Raw genomic sequence first — 15,715 nt, forward strand, 5'->3', positions numbered from 1 at the left:
GTTTCGAGCCCGGACTTCAAAACATTCCCACTCGGGGCTGACGTGACTTATGTCGGCAATTTATTCCATTTGTGTGCAGCGTAATAGCTAAATGCTACTTGACCGTGTTTGCTTTGGACTCTGTGCTCCGCTATTTGACCTGAGTGTCGATCTCAGAGCCGTACTGGCTTTATATTCTATTAGCGTTTCTTTCATGTATTCAGGACCTAGACCATTTAGTGATTTACAGACCAGTAGCAGAACTTTAAAATCGATTCTAAAGATGACTGGAAGTCAGTGTAAAGACTTAAGAATTGGAGTACTATGTTTGTTCTGGTCAGAACCCGAGCTCCAGCATTCTGAATGAGCCGCAGCTGTTTTTCTCTTTTTGGGAAGTCCAGTCAGAAGACCATTACAATAGTCAAGTCTACTTGAGATAAAAGCATGGATGAGCTTCTCCTGGTCTGCGTGTGACACCTTCCCTCTGGATATCTTCTTCAGATGGTAGAAGGCAGTTTTAGTAATTGATTTGATATGACTGCTGAACGTCAGGCCGGACTCTATCAGAACACCAAGGTTTTGAACTTGGTCTTTGTTTTTTAAAGAGATTGATTCCAGGTATATTCGACTGTTGGCATTTTAGTATATTAGAGTGTTAGCATAGTAGCATGTTCACGTTAGCATTTTAGAATGTCAGCCTATTACATTGGAATGTAATGTAGCAAATAAGAATGTGTTGGAATGTTAGCATTTGGTATGTCAGCATAGAATGTTAGCATAATACTCGTATTACAATATGAGTATATTTATATTAAAATGGTAGAATCTTAGCATAAGAGCATATTATATAAGAATATAGTGTATTAGAATGTTAATACGTTAGCATTTTAGTATGTTTCCTATGTAAGAATGTTAGCATGGTAAAATAATCAAATGATAGTGTTAGCATGTTAGGGTTTTCACATTTTAGCATATTAGCATTTCCGCATGATAGCATATAAGAATGTTAGTGTGGTAGCTTACGATTTAGAATTGCCGTAGGTATGCTAATTTACGTTAGTCCATCTATGGCATTTCACATGACTTGTTCGCATTAAGCAAGTGTAATTACATAATCACATGGTTTGGTTGAACATCTTGGTGTCGAAGTATACATGTTGAAATCTCTTGTTTTCTGGGCCGTCGTCACAGACCATCTTTTGGAGTCTACGGTGAGTCGCTCCTTCTTGCCTCGCGTGTCCGTTGTGTTTCTTGGGGCCAAATTGAGCCAGCAAAATGGAAAAGAATTCGTCGAAAGGCGAAAAAAGCAAAACGAAAAGGCGACAAAAGTAAAGTCCCTTCCCCAAAATGGCCGCTCTGCGAGGCACAAAAGGAACGAGTTCCGACATCGGGCGATATTTTGCTTTGGCCTGTGCTTCGTAAATGAACGATTCCCTACAGCGAGACCTCCGTAAATTGGGGGACTACTCGTTTAAATGTGTTTCAAGCATTTTTTCCAAAAATAAAGACAATCAAGTGGAATTAGCGTGATTGGTTTAATCTCCGGCACGTTCCCGACACGACGTTGGAATCGAAAGCTTAGCGCCGCCGCAGCCGGCGTGGGAGTCCTAAATCTGCGGGCCCGGCGCGCATTTAGAACTTGGCGGAATGTCCGCGCCTATCCGGGACCGGCCGCAAATTCTCGCCCGCATATTTTGGCGGCGCCGCTGAAATAGGCGACAAACATTTCGAGGAAGCGAGCAAGCTAGATCGAGTTTAGCTTGCGTCACAAGCTACTTGGACTACAAGGCGCTGACGTTTTTCAGCTGCCAAAAGATTTCTCCTCAGAGTGAGTCATATTGACCCATTTGAAAGGAGGTCAAAGACAAAAGATGTAAAGTGATAAATAAAAACTGACAAATTCTGATAAAAAGCCTATTTTTTTTTTTAGAATTTTTTAAAATTGATTTTAAAAAAAAAAAGTGAGCGCCGTGGGTCATATTGACCCAGTTTAAAATAAAACCTTTTTTAAAGTAAGGATCAATTTCTTCTGCTTATTTCCCCCTCCAATCATTACTGCTATGGATTATTTTCTTTTGCGTGAACATGTGGGTCAAATTGCATGAAATTGCAATTGCAAAATTGCTATTCAGTCATCTTTTGGATGCCTCACCACGCAGCGGGTCAAATTGACCCAGCAGCGTTATCGCCGAAGGTAGCGGGAAGGCTAACACGGATCAAGCTATAAAAGGCCCCGCTGTTGCGCCGTGGATTATTTTGGACTCTTTTGTGCTCCAAAAGCGACTGATTGCTTGATGGGATTAGGCCAGCGCGGCGCAGCCGTCACCCGCCCGCCGGGTTCGCTAAACCACAATGGCGCCCCCCTCGCCCCGCCCCCTCCTCCGCCGCCCGCCCCCTGCTGGCTGGCTGCTATAAAAGGGCCGGTACCTCGCACGCTAACGCTTCCGCATCGGACAAACATCCCGACGTCCTCCCAGCGCAGGTTAGACCTCTGATGATGATGATGATGATCAATATCGTTTTATTGCCATTGTCAGCGAAAGGTACATTCACAACTAGGATTTTGTTCTCGGTGTGATGATGATGATATTATTTTTCTCATTTTACAAGGAGTTGACTCATGTTCTTAAGTGCGCTGCAGCAAAGTGTTCCTACTATATTAACCATCTCAACGCTCGAACTTGCTGAAAATATCATCAAACGCCACCGCCGGAGTCAATTTAAAGTCTCAATTTATGTATTGGACCTGATTATGTGATGAAAACGTCAATATTGATCAAATACTATGTTCAAGTATGATTAGATAGGGTAGACAATTGTATGCTTTATTCAATATGTGTATATTATGATTATGCCAGTTGAATAATATATTTGTTCTTTAACAACAAAGAAATATACATGTATAGATATTGATCATTTGTAAAATTGTTGTTTTGATGTTCCTCTCAACCAAAATGTAATAGTACTATATAATACATCTGAACAAATTGAAATATAATGGAAAACTATTATATAGATTGACTACAAACAATCAAATATAATATACTTGTTTTTTTGTTTGTTTTTGTTTTAGAATTTTGATTATAGCTAACAAAAAAACAATTCAACTCAATTTGAAAATGACATAAGTACACTAGAAATATGAACAAATAACTAGAAATATTTTCAATGTAGAAATGAGTTAGGAATTGGCCAAATCAAAATAATTTCCCTGTTTAATATATCTGTATGAAATGACATAACATTGAACTCAATCGCGTTACCTGGTTAAATAAAGGTTTAATCAAATAATAAAGAGAAATAAAACAAACTTTTCTACGATGTTCTTATTTGTCGAGAGGCACGTGGAGCTATAGATCGATAGAAACAAACAGAAATACTTTGTAAGAAAAGAATACGACTTTTTCAAATTGTATCGATCGCTCAGAATTTCCCTCACTCAACGATGATCTTATTTGAACTCGCCATTGCCGACGTGTCGATAATCGACGGTGCGGCGCGGGGATGCGGTCGCGCGCGGCCGACCTGTTGATCCTCATCACGGGGCTTCTGGGGATTTAGCCTCCGATTAATTCGCCGATTGCCGAACGCCGATGATCCAGTTAGCGCTCCGGGAATAGCGTCGCCGTCGTCGTCGTCCTCGTCGTCAATCACGCCGCCCTAATCCCGTCGGCCGGGGATTAACCTTCCACGACCCCGACCGGAATCTTCACAAACAATCAAATCGAATCACGTCAAACTTTCTTTTGTGTTTGCTTCATCAGAACGCTTCCAGACATGGCAAAGTAAGTTACAAGTGCAAACACACGAGAACATTTCAAAACATGCTTTTTTTTTTTCTAAAAAAAGAATTGTCGTTTGTCTCCTATTATATTTATGATTTGGATCAAATTTTGATTTGCTCTAAATCAAATGTATTATATATGTTTGCCCTCGTCAAAAATGTACATTAACAAAGTAAAAATATAATTGGCATATTTATGACAAAAAGTAGAATTTTTTTTTTTTTTGAGAAGAAAACACTTTTTTCAAGGAAATAAATTTTTTTTCTGAAAGTGATACATTCTCAAGAAAGTAAGAGTATCATGAAATAACTGTACATCAGATATTTTTAAGAGGAAAAACAATATTTTCTGGGAAATATACAACTTTTATCTCACTAATACTATATATAATTGTTTTGTGGAAAAATATTTTGTTTAGAGGTAAAAACTACCCCTTTTTAAAATAATATATTATCCATTTTTCTCCGAAATATCCACTTTTTAGATTTTAGACCAAAAATTGAGAAAATATTTTTGTTGGAAAATAATTTTTGTCCAAAGTATCCAACTTTCTTCTCCAACATATCCAACTTTTTAGAGAGAGAAAAAGTCCTATTTTGGAGAAGGAAGTCATCTGACCAAGTGAATCCATTTTGAAGGAGCTCCCAAAATGGTTGCCGATGACATCACAGCTCCTCAAAATGACAAACACGCCAAAGGTCAAACAGTCGGCGTTAAGCCTCGCCGGGGCGACCGCTCGAGCCGCGTGCAGCCGGGTCAAGCCGCTCCACGCGCGACAGCGGATGCCGATTGGCCGGCGGGGATTAGCTACGCCCGCCTTCCGCGGTCCGAGCGTTATTAGGGATCCCGCTTGCGTTCCAGGAAGGACACGCCCCGCTCCATTATGATTGGCTGCTGTTTCCCCATAGGACACGCCCTTCTTCTTCCAGATAGGAAGACTTGTGTGAATCCCAGTAACCCAAACCCCAACCCGAGCCCTCAACCTCAACCTAACCATAACTAGCTTGACTCTTTTTGTTTTGTACAAATGTCCTCCATATTTCGAACGTCCGTCACGTTCCGTCTGCGTAGGTCCGCCCTTCCTGCGACGCAGGAGCGTGTCCTGCCTAGAACACCAGCGGGATTCCTCAAAACCTTTCTCTAGCTAACTCTCGGCCAATCACTGAAGAAGCACTTCCTGTTTTTCTTTCTCTCGCTCGCGCGCTCTCTCATCCAATCACATGAGAGCTTTTTTTCGTTGCGATCCGCAGAGTTTTCAAGAAGACGAGCGGCAATGGCGGCCTCACGCTCTACCTGGGAAAGAGAGACTACGTGGACCACGTCAGCAGCGTGGAGACACTCGGTGTGTATGTGTGTGTGTGTGTGTGTGTGTGTGTGTGTGTGTGTGTGTGAGAGTGAGTGAATGTATGTATGTGTGTCTGAATGGGTGTCAATGGTAGTGAGTGCGTGCGTGCGTGTGCACGTTTTTGTGTCTGGACGTGTGTGTGTGTGTGGGGGGAGGGGGGTCTTGAGTGGGTGAGTATGAATTTGTATGTGTGTTGCAGTTTGTGTGTGTCAGTTGGACTTGTGCGCATGTGAATGTATGTGTGCGTGCGTGCGTGTGCACGTTTTTGTGTCTGGACGTGTGTGTGTGTGGGGGGAGGGGGGTCTTGAGTGGGTGAGTATGAATTTGTATGTGTGTTGCAGTTTGTGTGTGTCAGTTGGACTTGTGCGCATGTGAATGTGTGTGCGTGCGTGCGTGCAGCGGCGTGACACCCCACAACATGTCTTGTAGACGGCGTCGTCAAGTTGGACACCTCGAACTTCGGAGACAGAAAAGGTGAAGCCACAATCGCTCACAAGCTAACAGGCTAATATTCTAATGCACACATATGCTAACGTTTCTGATATGATAACATGCTACTATGTTAAGATTCTAACATGCCAAAGGACCAATATGCTAACACTCATATGCTAACATTCAATACAATAACATGCTGATAGTCGAACATGCTAACATTCTTATATGCTATTATACAAACATTCAAATACGATAACATGCTAACATATTAATACACTAGCACATTATCACGTGAGCTGGAAAATGTATGTTTTATAAATACCATCTATGACTTCCTTCGTTTTATACAACCTTCACATGCTTTATTGTTCCATGTTGTGACTACTAGCGCTTTTTTGGCCATTTTATGCGTCCTCCTTGTTCCCGGCCATGTTGTGATGTTTTGCTTCGACTTCAGTAAGGGGTGGCAACTCGTAAGACCTTTTGCTCTCTTTGCAAAGACTTTTTTTTTTTCATATCTGCTAACGTGCGTCGGTTTGCCCTCAGTGTTCGTGCAGCTTTCGTGCGCCTTCCGCTACGGCAGCGTAGACCTGGACGTGATGGGCTTGTGCTTCCGCAAGGACATCTGGATCCAGCACGTTCAGATCTACCCGGACGACCACAAGCCGGCGCTCAGCGACATGCACGACACGCTCGTGAAGAAGGCGGGAGAGGATGCCCGCGCCTTCACCTTCCAAGTAGGACCGGCTGCCCGACGACGCACACTAAATATGGATGCCGCTGATGCTCCGTGCTCACGGGGAACGTTTGTGCTCAGATTCCCAACAACCTCCCGTGTTCCGTGTCGCTGCAGCCGGGCCCTGACGACAACGGGAAGGTAACCCGCGACACGTCGGCGCACGACAGCAGAAGTTCGCTTACCCCCAATATGATATCATCCCAACCGAATTCACTCTGGTCGACCGCTTGCACGTGACGCGATCCGTTCCGATCGGGTGTATACGTGTGCGCTGCATTTAACGTGACGTGCGCACGTCGACGTCAATCTGACGTCATTTATCAAGATGGAGGTCAGTCGTCCGTTGAGCAGAGTAGTTGCGATTGTTTTTACAATTGTATTAAAACGACCGCACAATAACAAGTTATAAGTAGTTAAAAACAAGACCTTTGTCGCATGCTAGCTCTGGCTCTGGCTGGCGAAAATGGACTTCTGATCGTTTGACGAAAGGAATATTCCACCCCTGTGAAACCTAATGAAATTCCATTCGGATTTGGCTTGTTTATTCCGGCTGAGGCGTTCATGTGGAACATTTGCGTTGGCTTTGGGCTTCTAATCCGATTCCAATCGGAATGCAAGGCTCCGCGTAAACTCCCCTAGAGTCTCTCCAGTGTGTTTGGGGTCTTCCCCGACGCCTCGTCTTGGCCCTTTTCATTGAGGTGGTGTTACGCGTACCGCTGGAGTTCTAGGCAGTCCTTTCCTCTTTGCAGCAGCCGATTGCATTGCAGCAGGTTAGGGGTACGTCTCAACTCCTCACAGCGCATCAGTGCGGCACTAACATTAGTGGTTCTACGCGTAGGATAAAGATAATATCTCGAGGCACCACTGTCATAAAAAAAACGGATCAACTAAAACTCCACGATATTGCGGGGGTTCACTGTGTGTGTGTGTGTGCGCGCGTATTGGGTCGTTCGTTCCAGGCTTGCGGTGTGGACTTTGAGGTGAAGACCTACCTCGCCAACAACAAGTGCAACCCCGACGAAAAGATCGAGAAGAAGTGAGTTCCGCGTTGCCGCTTGGCGCCGCGTGCTCGCGGTCTCGCCGTGACGCCGTCCGTGTTGCCTTCAGGGACACGGCGCGCCTCATCGTGCGGAAAATCCAGTACGCGCCGTCTGAGGTGAGCGCCGGGCCCAAGGCGGAAATCTGCAAGAGCTTCATGATGTCGGACAAGCCCGTGCACCTGGAGGTGTCTCTGGAGAAAGACGTACGTAAATCGCGCCGGGACCTTCGCAACAACAATTCTGCCCAAGAAAAAAGAGTTTCTACAACAATCGTTCAGACAAGTGTTTATTCGTATTCTAGTTTGGGATTCTCAGGGGATTTTATTTATTTTTTATTTTTTAAGTAGTCTTTCTTAAGGGGAAAAAATAAATAAAATAAAAATCTCTTTTTCTCAAAAGTATGTCACTCTTCTCCAAAATATAGTTATCTCTTTGAGAAAGCCCTTTTCAGTTTTCTTTGTGGCTTTTTTTCCCCTGAGAAAAAAGACATTTTGAAATTTGATGTTTTCACCCCAAAATGTTGAGCATTCTCAAGACCAAAAATATTTTGGGGGGAAAAATTATGAAAATATACTATTCTTTTTTTTTTTTTTTTTAATAGCCATTTTATTGCTCCAAAAATCAAACATTTTCAAGAAAATACACAACTTTCCACACAATAGCTTTTTTTTTTTTTTTTTTTTTTTAGGAAAAGTATGAAAATATAGGTCTTTCTTTTTAAATTGGCAATGGCAAGAAAACACACAACTGTTTGGTGAAATATCCAACCTGCAACTTATTGTACAGCTTTTTCAGTAAATAAAATTGCACATGCATGTTTTTTTTGTTTTGTTTTTTAGGAAATAATTATTATTATTTTTTTAAAGTGATGCATTCTGAAGAATAAAATTGAATAATTGTTCAGATAATGTTTTTTCCCCTCAAAATGTCCGACTTTTTGGTGAAAGTATAGATATTCTTTTCCCAGAAAATATTTTTTTTAAATGATGGAAAACACCCCCCCCCCCCCCCCCCCCCAAAAAAAAAAAAAAAAAAAATTTTGAGAGAAAATACGCAACTTTTTGTTGGAAATATAGAAAAAGGCATTTTTTTCTCAAATATACCTAACTTTGTGGACGGCCATGTTGACAATAATAAAGAATAGCTTTGCTTGATATAGCGCAATGCTTCTCGAACAGCACCCAAAAACATAACAAATAGTGAGAGAACCACCATTGTGACACACATGAAAATACAGTAGCAGAGTAGGCCCAAGTGTTTCGCAAAAAAAAAAAGGTTTTATGTCCCTAAAAAGTATATTTGATATTATTGTACGTCACTGTAACATTATGCAAGTGGAACATTAGCACTGTGCCTAAATAGTGTCTAGAAAACGCCCCAAAAAGGCTACTGAAAGAATGATCCATTGAAAGATATTATGTGTAAAGGTTAAATAAAAAACAAACAGTTGTTACGGATTAAATGCAAATGTTTTGAACTCGAAAGTGAAATGTGGCCGAACTATACCGAGGCAGTGCTTCTTTGGCAAATCGCCGGCTCGAGGAACTGGCGCGCTCGGTGAACGGCCGATGTAGCGGCTTTCGACTCCTGGGAGTCATTCAAATGTCGACCGGCGTCGTACGATGCGTCGCGGACGTTGACGTGGTCCGTGCGTCGCAGCTCTACTTCCACGGCGAACCCATCCCCGTCCAGTTCAAGATCAACAACGAGAGCAACAAAACGGTGAAGAAGATTCAGATTTCGGTGGACCAAACCACCGACATCGTCCTCTACTCGGCTGACAAGTACACCAAGTGCGTCTTCTCCAAGGAGTTCGGGTAGGTGCCGCGCCGGCCGACGTGCGCCCGGCGTGCGCCCGACGTACGCCTGACGTCGGCTTTGTGCGTTCGGCAGCGAGACGGTGGAGGCCGGCGGAACCTTGGAGAACTCGCTGATCATCGTGCCGCTGCTGGCCGACAACACGGAGAAGCGAGGCCTGGCGCTGGACGGACGCCTCAAGGACGAGGACACCAACCTGGCCTCCTCCGCCATGTAAGAAAAACACGCACGCACGCGGGTGGGTGGCACTCTGTACTTTGGTACAAGTACAAACAACTACCTGCGCATTCGTTTCAAAGCAGCCGTCTACAATGTGCTTTTTAAACACAAGATGTCACCGATGTCAAAAGGAAATTGAGTGGGCCGTCATCGTTGGCGTTATTGCTCAAACGATATGAAAATAGTGCCTTGCCGCGGTTGCGGGTTTTGACGGCTTTGACGGGTTCCAGGTTGCGCCCGGGTGTTGAGAAGGAAGTTCTGGGGATTCTGGTGTCCTACAAGATCAAAGTCAACCTGATGGTGGCCGGAGGAGGGTGAGTGCCCGCTCGCCGTCTTCCCGTCCGCTCCGAGCCGTGGCCTCACGTCTCGCGTGTTTTCCCGCAGCCTGCTGGGAGGACTCACTTCCAGGTGAAGGCGCCTCACGCTCACTTCCTGTCACAAGCCCGCCCGCCTCGGTTTGACTTTTGTTTGCGTTCCTTCACAGCGACGTCACCGCCGAGGTGCCGCTCGTGCTCATGCACCCCAAACCGGAAGGTGACGTCACACGCGCGCATTTACCGTCCCGTCAAAATAAACCGCTGGCGACAAAGGTGAGGACACCTCGAAGGGAAAGTGTCCCAATTGGGCACAAAGTGGCCATGTGCTGTTGTGATGACACGCCGTTGAACACACCTGAGACCTGGGGCCCACTTTGGACATTTTCACTTTGGCGTGTGCGCACTTTTGCATGTATGGCCTGTGTGTGTCGACTTATTTGGAGGGCTTAGAAAATGGAGCTGCGCAATTTAGCCTAATGTCTTTTCTTCAGCGTTGTCCCACAAAAAGTGAGAGAATATTGACAAACATGCCAAGGGGTGCGCTGATGTTTGTGTGCCAGTTTATGCGTCATAAGTCACGCTGCTCTTCCTCTCTCCTCGTCCTCCTCGTGGCCCGATCAGAGTAAAGGCTGCGCTTCCGTGTAAGTATGTCCCGCCCGTCGTACGTGGCGCTTTTGAACGGTTCTCACATGTCGCAAACGTTCGCGCCTTCAGAGAGGACGTCGGCCCGCGGGTGCACAGAAACGCAGGCGGGAAGCGATGTCACGCGGAGAGAAGAAATCCCCCCAGGGAGCAACAACTGAGGAATGCACGTGTACAAACGCACACAAGTGTGACTCACGATTCTTTTCATGCGTACTCTCTTCCTTTCACTGTATGTTTCTGCCTGGTCTTGTCAAATTAAACATTTCAACATGTCCTATTGATTTGTTAGGTTCTATTAACAGTGTGAAGGTGTCGTTGTTGGGTTAGGTGACAAATAAGACAATCGTGCGTTTTTGTCATAACAACTACAAGTGGCGGCACGGCGGGCGACCCTTTAGCACATCCGCCTCACAGTCGTGAGGACTCGGGTTCAATCCCCGGCCCCGCCTGTGTGGCGTTTGCACGTTCTCCCCGTGCCTGCGTGGCTTTTCTCCGGGCCCTCCGTTTTCCTCCCGCATCCCAAAAACATGCGTGCTGGGTCGAGTGAAGACTCTTAAATTGTCCGTAGGTGTGAATGGTTGTTTGTTTCTATGTGCCCTGCGATTGGCTGGCGACCGGTTCGGGGCGTGCCCGAAGGTGGCCGGGCGGGAAGGGCTCCGCGAGAAGCGCTACAGAAAATGGATGGACAACTACAAGTAGCAAGTGACAGAGGTGACAAAAGTACTCGCGCGCTGTATTTAAGCACAGAGAAAAGTACTGGAATACAAAAGTGGAGATCTTTTGTGAAGTGTAAAAAGTACAAAAAAATAAAAAAATCATTTTTCCTGAAAAATCTACCCATCCTAACAAAGTGATTGCACCGACTTGTGAAAGTGCAAAACTGGGCTTGAAAATAAATGTAAAAACATGTAATGAGGAATATATGACTAAATTTCAGCAAACGGATCCAACAACAAAGTTTGCCTTGGCATGATTTCGTTTGAAAAATGTGTTTTAGCGTTTTAATCATTGCTCAAACGTTGCCGAAGGTTTCGCCTCCAGTTTTCAAAGTAGCTCAATTCGTCCTTTTTGTAAAAAGAAGTTGCTCGTCACTGGTGGCACTTTTCCACTCGAGCTTCAATTCCTCCAATTTCACCAAAGAGTTTTCAAAGCTGGCGACTGGTTAGCACGGCTGCCTCACACTTGTGAGGTTGCGGGTTCAAATCCGGCCTGGCCTGTGTGGAGTGGCTTGGCTTTTCTCGGGCACTCCGGTTTCCTCCCGCATCTCCAAAACATGCGTGCTAGGTTGCTTGAAGACTCTAAATTGCCCGTAGGTGTGAATGGTTGGTTGTTCCTATTGGCTGGCCACCAGTTGAGGGTGTACCCCGCCTCTCGGCCGAAGTATGCTGGGACAGTCCCCGGCACGCCCGCGACCCGCGTGAGGAAAAACTTACGGAAAATGGATGGATTTTTCAAAGTCAACCTGCAGCTTTGCCTTTCGCCAGCAGAGGTCAGTGTAGGCTAACTGATGCTTCAAGTAATGACCTCACCTCCGAAGCAATTTGCCCAAGCGGTTCAGTGCTTGACAAAAGCTTCCGTTTGCTCATCGCTAGTTCCTCGGTAATCTAAAGTCGAAGAAGTTGCTAAAGCTAGCAACAAAAGTGCTAAGTTGGAGTCAACGAACTCATCAGAACGCGCCGAAGTGTGCAAAGACCGACCCTGCAGTTCTTCCAGGCGCCGTTGGGAGGCAGCAGCGCTTCCGGGACGTTCCGCTATGGGCAAGCGAAGAAGAACGCGTGCCGTCATCGCAGCAGCAGCAGCCGCAGCAACATGTCGCTAAATGGAGGTTGGTTGGTTGGTTGGTTGGTTTGTTTGTTGCTGTGCAGACGTCGACACATGTTTGACACTCGTTGTGAACGCGTTGAACACATTCTCGGTTGTCGTGTGACTTTTGCTAACTTTGGCTAACCTTGGCGCGGTTTTCTTGCTAGCTCGGAGCTAGTTGGTCACAGTTGAGCTCAGTGGTGATCGCGAGGCTGATAAAAGTCACATTTGACGCTTAGGGCTGCTACAATTTTTCAAGTCTGAAAAGGTGGTAACTCTCTTACAGAGAAACCCCGCACGTGAAGATAACAAAAATCATCAAACATGGTCGTCTTCTGTGTGGTAGATTCTGTTCCACCACCGATCTCGAATGCAGTCCTCCAAGACTGAAACCAAACTGGTTTTAACAAAAACGAAGAAGAAGAAACATTCCCGGATATGTTGCGCAGGTGTTTTCGAGCGTTCCTGAAAGGACCGGAGGCGGGACTGTTGTGGAATGGCTAAGTCGTCAAAAACGGCTTGCTTTGGAAAATACTAGTTGTTGTCTGGTGAACCCACTGTTATATAAAGTACGACATTGGGTATGTTAGTTCTTATTTACTGTGGTTTCAGGGCGCTTCTTGATTGGCTACATTCCGTTCCACGTCACAATTCGCGGCGTCTCGACACTAGTCGGCCATCTCCACACACGTGAAGATTTTTGGGTGGTAAATTGTCGACCCCGACCCTTTTCGGACCCTATTATTGTGACAAATCCAATCTTGACCAACACACCTCAGACCTAATGATCAGCTTATCTGATGCTCTTAGTAGACCGAAGGCAGTCTGGCATTTGTCGTCCTTAGCCGGGAAGGGGCAGAATCTGGTCAAAAACAGCCCAATTATCTTGACGTGTGTACTGGGCCTTAGGCTGTGTTGGGAAGGGCTCGTTATACGCATATTGTGAGTTTGCCCATCATTTCTAGTGCTGTTGGAAGGTGACATGGTTATATGTTATAGCCTTTTTAGTGCCTTTACTGTATCCCGCAAAGTATCTTGAGAAGTAGTGGACAACGGTGATCAGCAATACAGCCCCATGATTCATCGCTCCAATACAAGATGAAGCTTCATGAGGCATCGTAACACTTTAGCCAATTGGTTCGCGTAATGGTTCATTTCTCGATGCTTCATGTGCACACGAAACCACCTGCTGGCCATGTGCATAATCACAGGCAGCTGGATCTAAAAACTCATTCACTGCCATTGACGGTTGGATTTCCTGCTGCCCCATCAGAGGAGGAAGACTTGGAGTGGGAGCCCCCCACCGACGCAGAGATGAAGGTGATCCAGGCCCGCAGGGAGAGACAGGACCAGATCAGCAAAGTCATGGGGGGATACCTCCTCAAAGGATACAAGATGCTTGCCGAGTGCTGCGACGTCTGCGGGGTAAGACGTGCAGGCGCGCACGTGCGCGGAGCCATTTTGTGTCACTGTGCGTGTCGTTGTTGGTTTGCAGAACATTCTGATGCAGGACCGCACACACAAGAACTATTGCGTCTCGTGTCAGGAGCTGGACTCGGACGTTGACAAGGACAATCCTGGTAACACACACAAATAGCACTCTGCTAGGGTTGCAGCTAAAAATTATTTTACTAATTGATTAATGTTGTTTATTAAGTGATGAATGGGATTAAAAAAAATAATAATTTCAGTCCCTTTATTGAAAAACAGGACATTATTTCAAATTGACAGTGCAGAAAATGTACAAAAATCAATTGATGATCATTCGGTTCCAGTTTGGTGTGTAACATTTGTCAGATAATTGGCAAAAATGTTGAGCATTGTTTTCTAAATTCAAAGCAGGTGATTGCAAATGTCTTGTTTTGAAAAAGCCAAGATAATCAGTCTGCTTTCATGGAGGACGACAGATATCAGACAAGACGTACTGTCGAGAGGCTGAAATTCTGACAATTTGAAGTCAAAACTATTTAGCGATTGTTTAAATCGTTGTCGATTAATTTTATAATTGATTCGTTTTGATTCATTGATTAATTTTTGCAGCTGTGGTGTTCATTTCTGGTGTTGTTTAGTAATGCAAAATCATTTGTCATCCAAGTACTTAAGGAAATGGTCGTTTGTAGAAATATTCAATAGCTGCCGCCCTACTGTACAGTTTTGTACTGGGTAAAAACATCAAGTCATAACTATTCAAAAGAATGTCAGCAGTTTTTGCGTCATGATTTCATACTTTACTATAAAGGAAATTTCCGTCCACTATATAAAAAAATCTATGTATGTTGTGCTTCGGGAGTCTGGAATGCGTTCGGAATCATTCATCATTCCTGACTTCCAAATCACTACAAACAGATCATTTTGTTTGATTATAGCGGACTGAAACGATGAAACGAAGCCGCTCAAATCGCTCCGTATCGGGATTCCTTGTGGACATTTTACCAAAGTTTATATCCCACTAAAACTCACTAGCGTCCCTGGTGTTTTGTCAGCCCTCAATGCGCAGGCGGCGCTGTCCCAGGTGCGCGAGCGGCATCTGGCGGCTCACTCTCCGGCGCCGAGCGATCCGGCCTACGTCGACGGCGGCGCCGTCCCGCAGCCCAGACCGGAGCACTGCGAGGGGGCGGCGGCCGGGGGCAGAGCCGTCGCTCCCGCGGCCACGCCCTCGGCGCCGACGCCGGCGGCGGCCGCCGGCGGCCCGGGGGCCGGCGCCGCTTCGCCGGCCCCGGCCCCGGCCCCGGCGCCGGGCCGGGCGGCGGCGACGGCGGCGGCGAGCGCGGCCGCGCGACCGGTGGCCGCGCGTCCCGTGCTGCGGGACGCCGAGGAGGCGGTGCTGAGCAAAATGCGCTGGGCCAGCAGCCAGCTGCAAAGTTGCGCCTCGCTGGAGTCCAGCATCCAGCTGTGCCAGCTGATCTCCAGCTGCGCCGCCTCCCTGCGGAGCCTGCGGGAGATCAGCCAATGAGGGCGCGCTGCCCTTTGAACTCTTAAGTGGGCTGTGACAAAGGTGTGAAGCGGCACGGGTGAGCGTTGTTGTTTTTGTAAGTTATTTTCTCTTTTAAAAGAGGTCGGCCATTAAAATGATTCAAGTGTTTCCTTGGCAACCGTGTGTGTCTTTGTTCACATGACTGGCGGACTTCCTGCCCGCGCCAAATTAAAAAAAAAAAAAAAAAAACATTTGCTTTCCGATGGGAAAATTCAGTGTATGCTGAACTTCCACATATTTGTTGTTAAGCATTTGCAAATTTGCTTGTTTGTAAATTTTAGTGTCTGTTGTTCACCTAAAAAGTCACCTTTTCGCAAAAACAGCAAACAGGTGAGTTTTGGGGCAAATAACAGAATGGGTTTAAAAAAAAAAAAAAGATGAATCTGCAAATGGTAAATATGTGGGCAGCAAAGTGCACTAGTGGTTAGCGGGTCTGCCTCACAGTTCTGTGGATCTGGGTTTGGGCGTAGTTGGCGTCGCAGATGTCAGCTCTGCCTGTAAACGAATGCATGGCCGCCATATTGGATGTGTCAGGTCTGCCTCTAATGCAGCAGACTGAAGAGAGGTGGTGTGGCCAAAACATCGTCACTGTCAGGCAGATGTCCAAATATGCTCA

At 45.8% G+C, this 15,715-nt stretch overlaps 2 protein-coding genes across 7 annotated transcripts; both read left to right on the top strand.

Moving 5' to 3' along the window:
• Positions 1 to 2,325: 2,325 nt before the first annotated feature.
• LOC133416516 (arrestin-C-like) lies at positions 2,326 to 10,595 on the top strand. 5 transcript variants are annotated; one of them, XM_061703533.1, is made up of 15 exons: positions 2,326 to 2,461; positions 3,744 to 3,764; positions 5,015 to 5,106; positions 5,539 to 5,583; positions 6,091 to 6,281; positions 6,362 to 6,421; positions 7,243 to 7,319; positions 7,391 to 7,526; positions 8,983 to 9,140; positions 9,217 to 9,354; positions 9,591 to 9,674; positions 9,745 to 9,768; positions 9,845 to 9,950; positions 10,299 to 10,318; positions 10,392 to 10,595. In XM_061703533.1, the coding sequence occupies exons 2-15, from the start codon at positions 3,757 to 3,759 to the stop codon at positions 10,579 to 10,581; spliced, it is 1,329 nt and encodes a 442-aa protein (XP_061559517.1). In that variant the 5' UTR covers positions 2,326 to 2,461; positions 3,744 to 3,756; the 3' UTR covers positions 10,582 to 10,595. The 5 variants fall into 5 exon arrangements, with proteins under 5 accessions (XP_061559517.1, XP_061559513.1, XP_061559516.1 ...); XM_061703529.1 differs by having other exon boundaries at positions 2,432 to 2,522; XM_061703532.1 differs by having other exon boundaries at positions 2,432 to 2,461; positions 9,845 to 9,894; positions 10,392 to 10,461.
• A 1,302-nt stretch (positions 10,596 to 11,897) lies between these two features.
• znrd2 (zinc ribbon domain containing 2) lies at positions 11,898 to 15,207 on the top strand. Of its 2 annotated transcripts, XM_061703536.1 has the most exons (4): positions 11,898 to 12,147; positions 13,399 to 13,550; positions 13,621 to 13,705; positions 14,609 to 15,207. In XM_061703536.1, exons 1-4 carry the CDS (start codon positions 12,132 to 12,134, stop codon positions 15,076 to 15,078), a joined length of 723 nt encoding a protein of 240 aa, XP_061559520.1. In that variant the 5' UTR covers positions 11,898 to 12,131; the 3' UTR covers positions 15,079 to 15,207. The 2 variants fall into 2 exon arrangements, with proteins under 2 accessions (XP_061559520.1, XP_061559518.1); XM_061703534.1 differs by lacking the exon at positions 11,898 to 12,147 and having other exon boundaries at positions 12,154 to 13,550.
• The last annotated feature ends 508 nt before the right edge of the window (positions 15,208 to 15,715 follow it).

Source organism: Phycodurus eques, chromosome 17 (assembly GCF_024500275.1).
Source record: "Phycodurus eques isolate BA_2022a chromosome 17, UOR_Pequ_1.1, whole genome shotgun sequence".
Lineage (NCBI taxonomy): Eukaryota > Metazoa > Chordata > Actinopteri > Syngnathiformes > Syngnathidae > Phycodurus > Phycodurus eques.

Excerpts from the sequence above, each read along its gene's own strand:
- LOC133416516 (XM_061703533.1), top strand. Across the intron at positions 5,107-5,538 it reads CAGCAGCGTGGAGACACTCG|ACGGCGTCGTCAAGTTGGAC; the intron begins GTGTGTATGTGT and ends CATGTCTTGTAG. Across the intron at positions 6,422-7,242 it reads GCCCTGACGACAACGGGAAG|GCTTGCGGTGTGGACTTTGA; the intron begins GTAACCCGCGAC and ends CGTTCGTTCCAG.
- znrd2 (XM_061703534.1), top strand. The coding sequence starts at position 13,272 with ATGGTTCATTTCTCGATGCTTCATGTGCACACGAAACCACCTGCTGGC. Across the intron at positions 13,551-13,620 it reads AGTGCTGCGACGTCTGCGGG|AACATTCTGATGCAGGACCG; the intron begins GTAAGACGTGCA and ends GTTGGTTTGCAG. Across the intron at positions 13,706-14,608 it reads CGTTGACAAGGACAATCCTG|CCCTCAATGCGCAGGCGGCG; the intron begins GTAACACACACA and ends GTGTTTTGTCAG.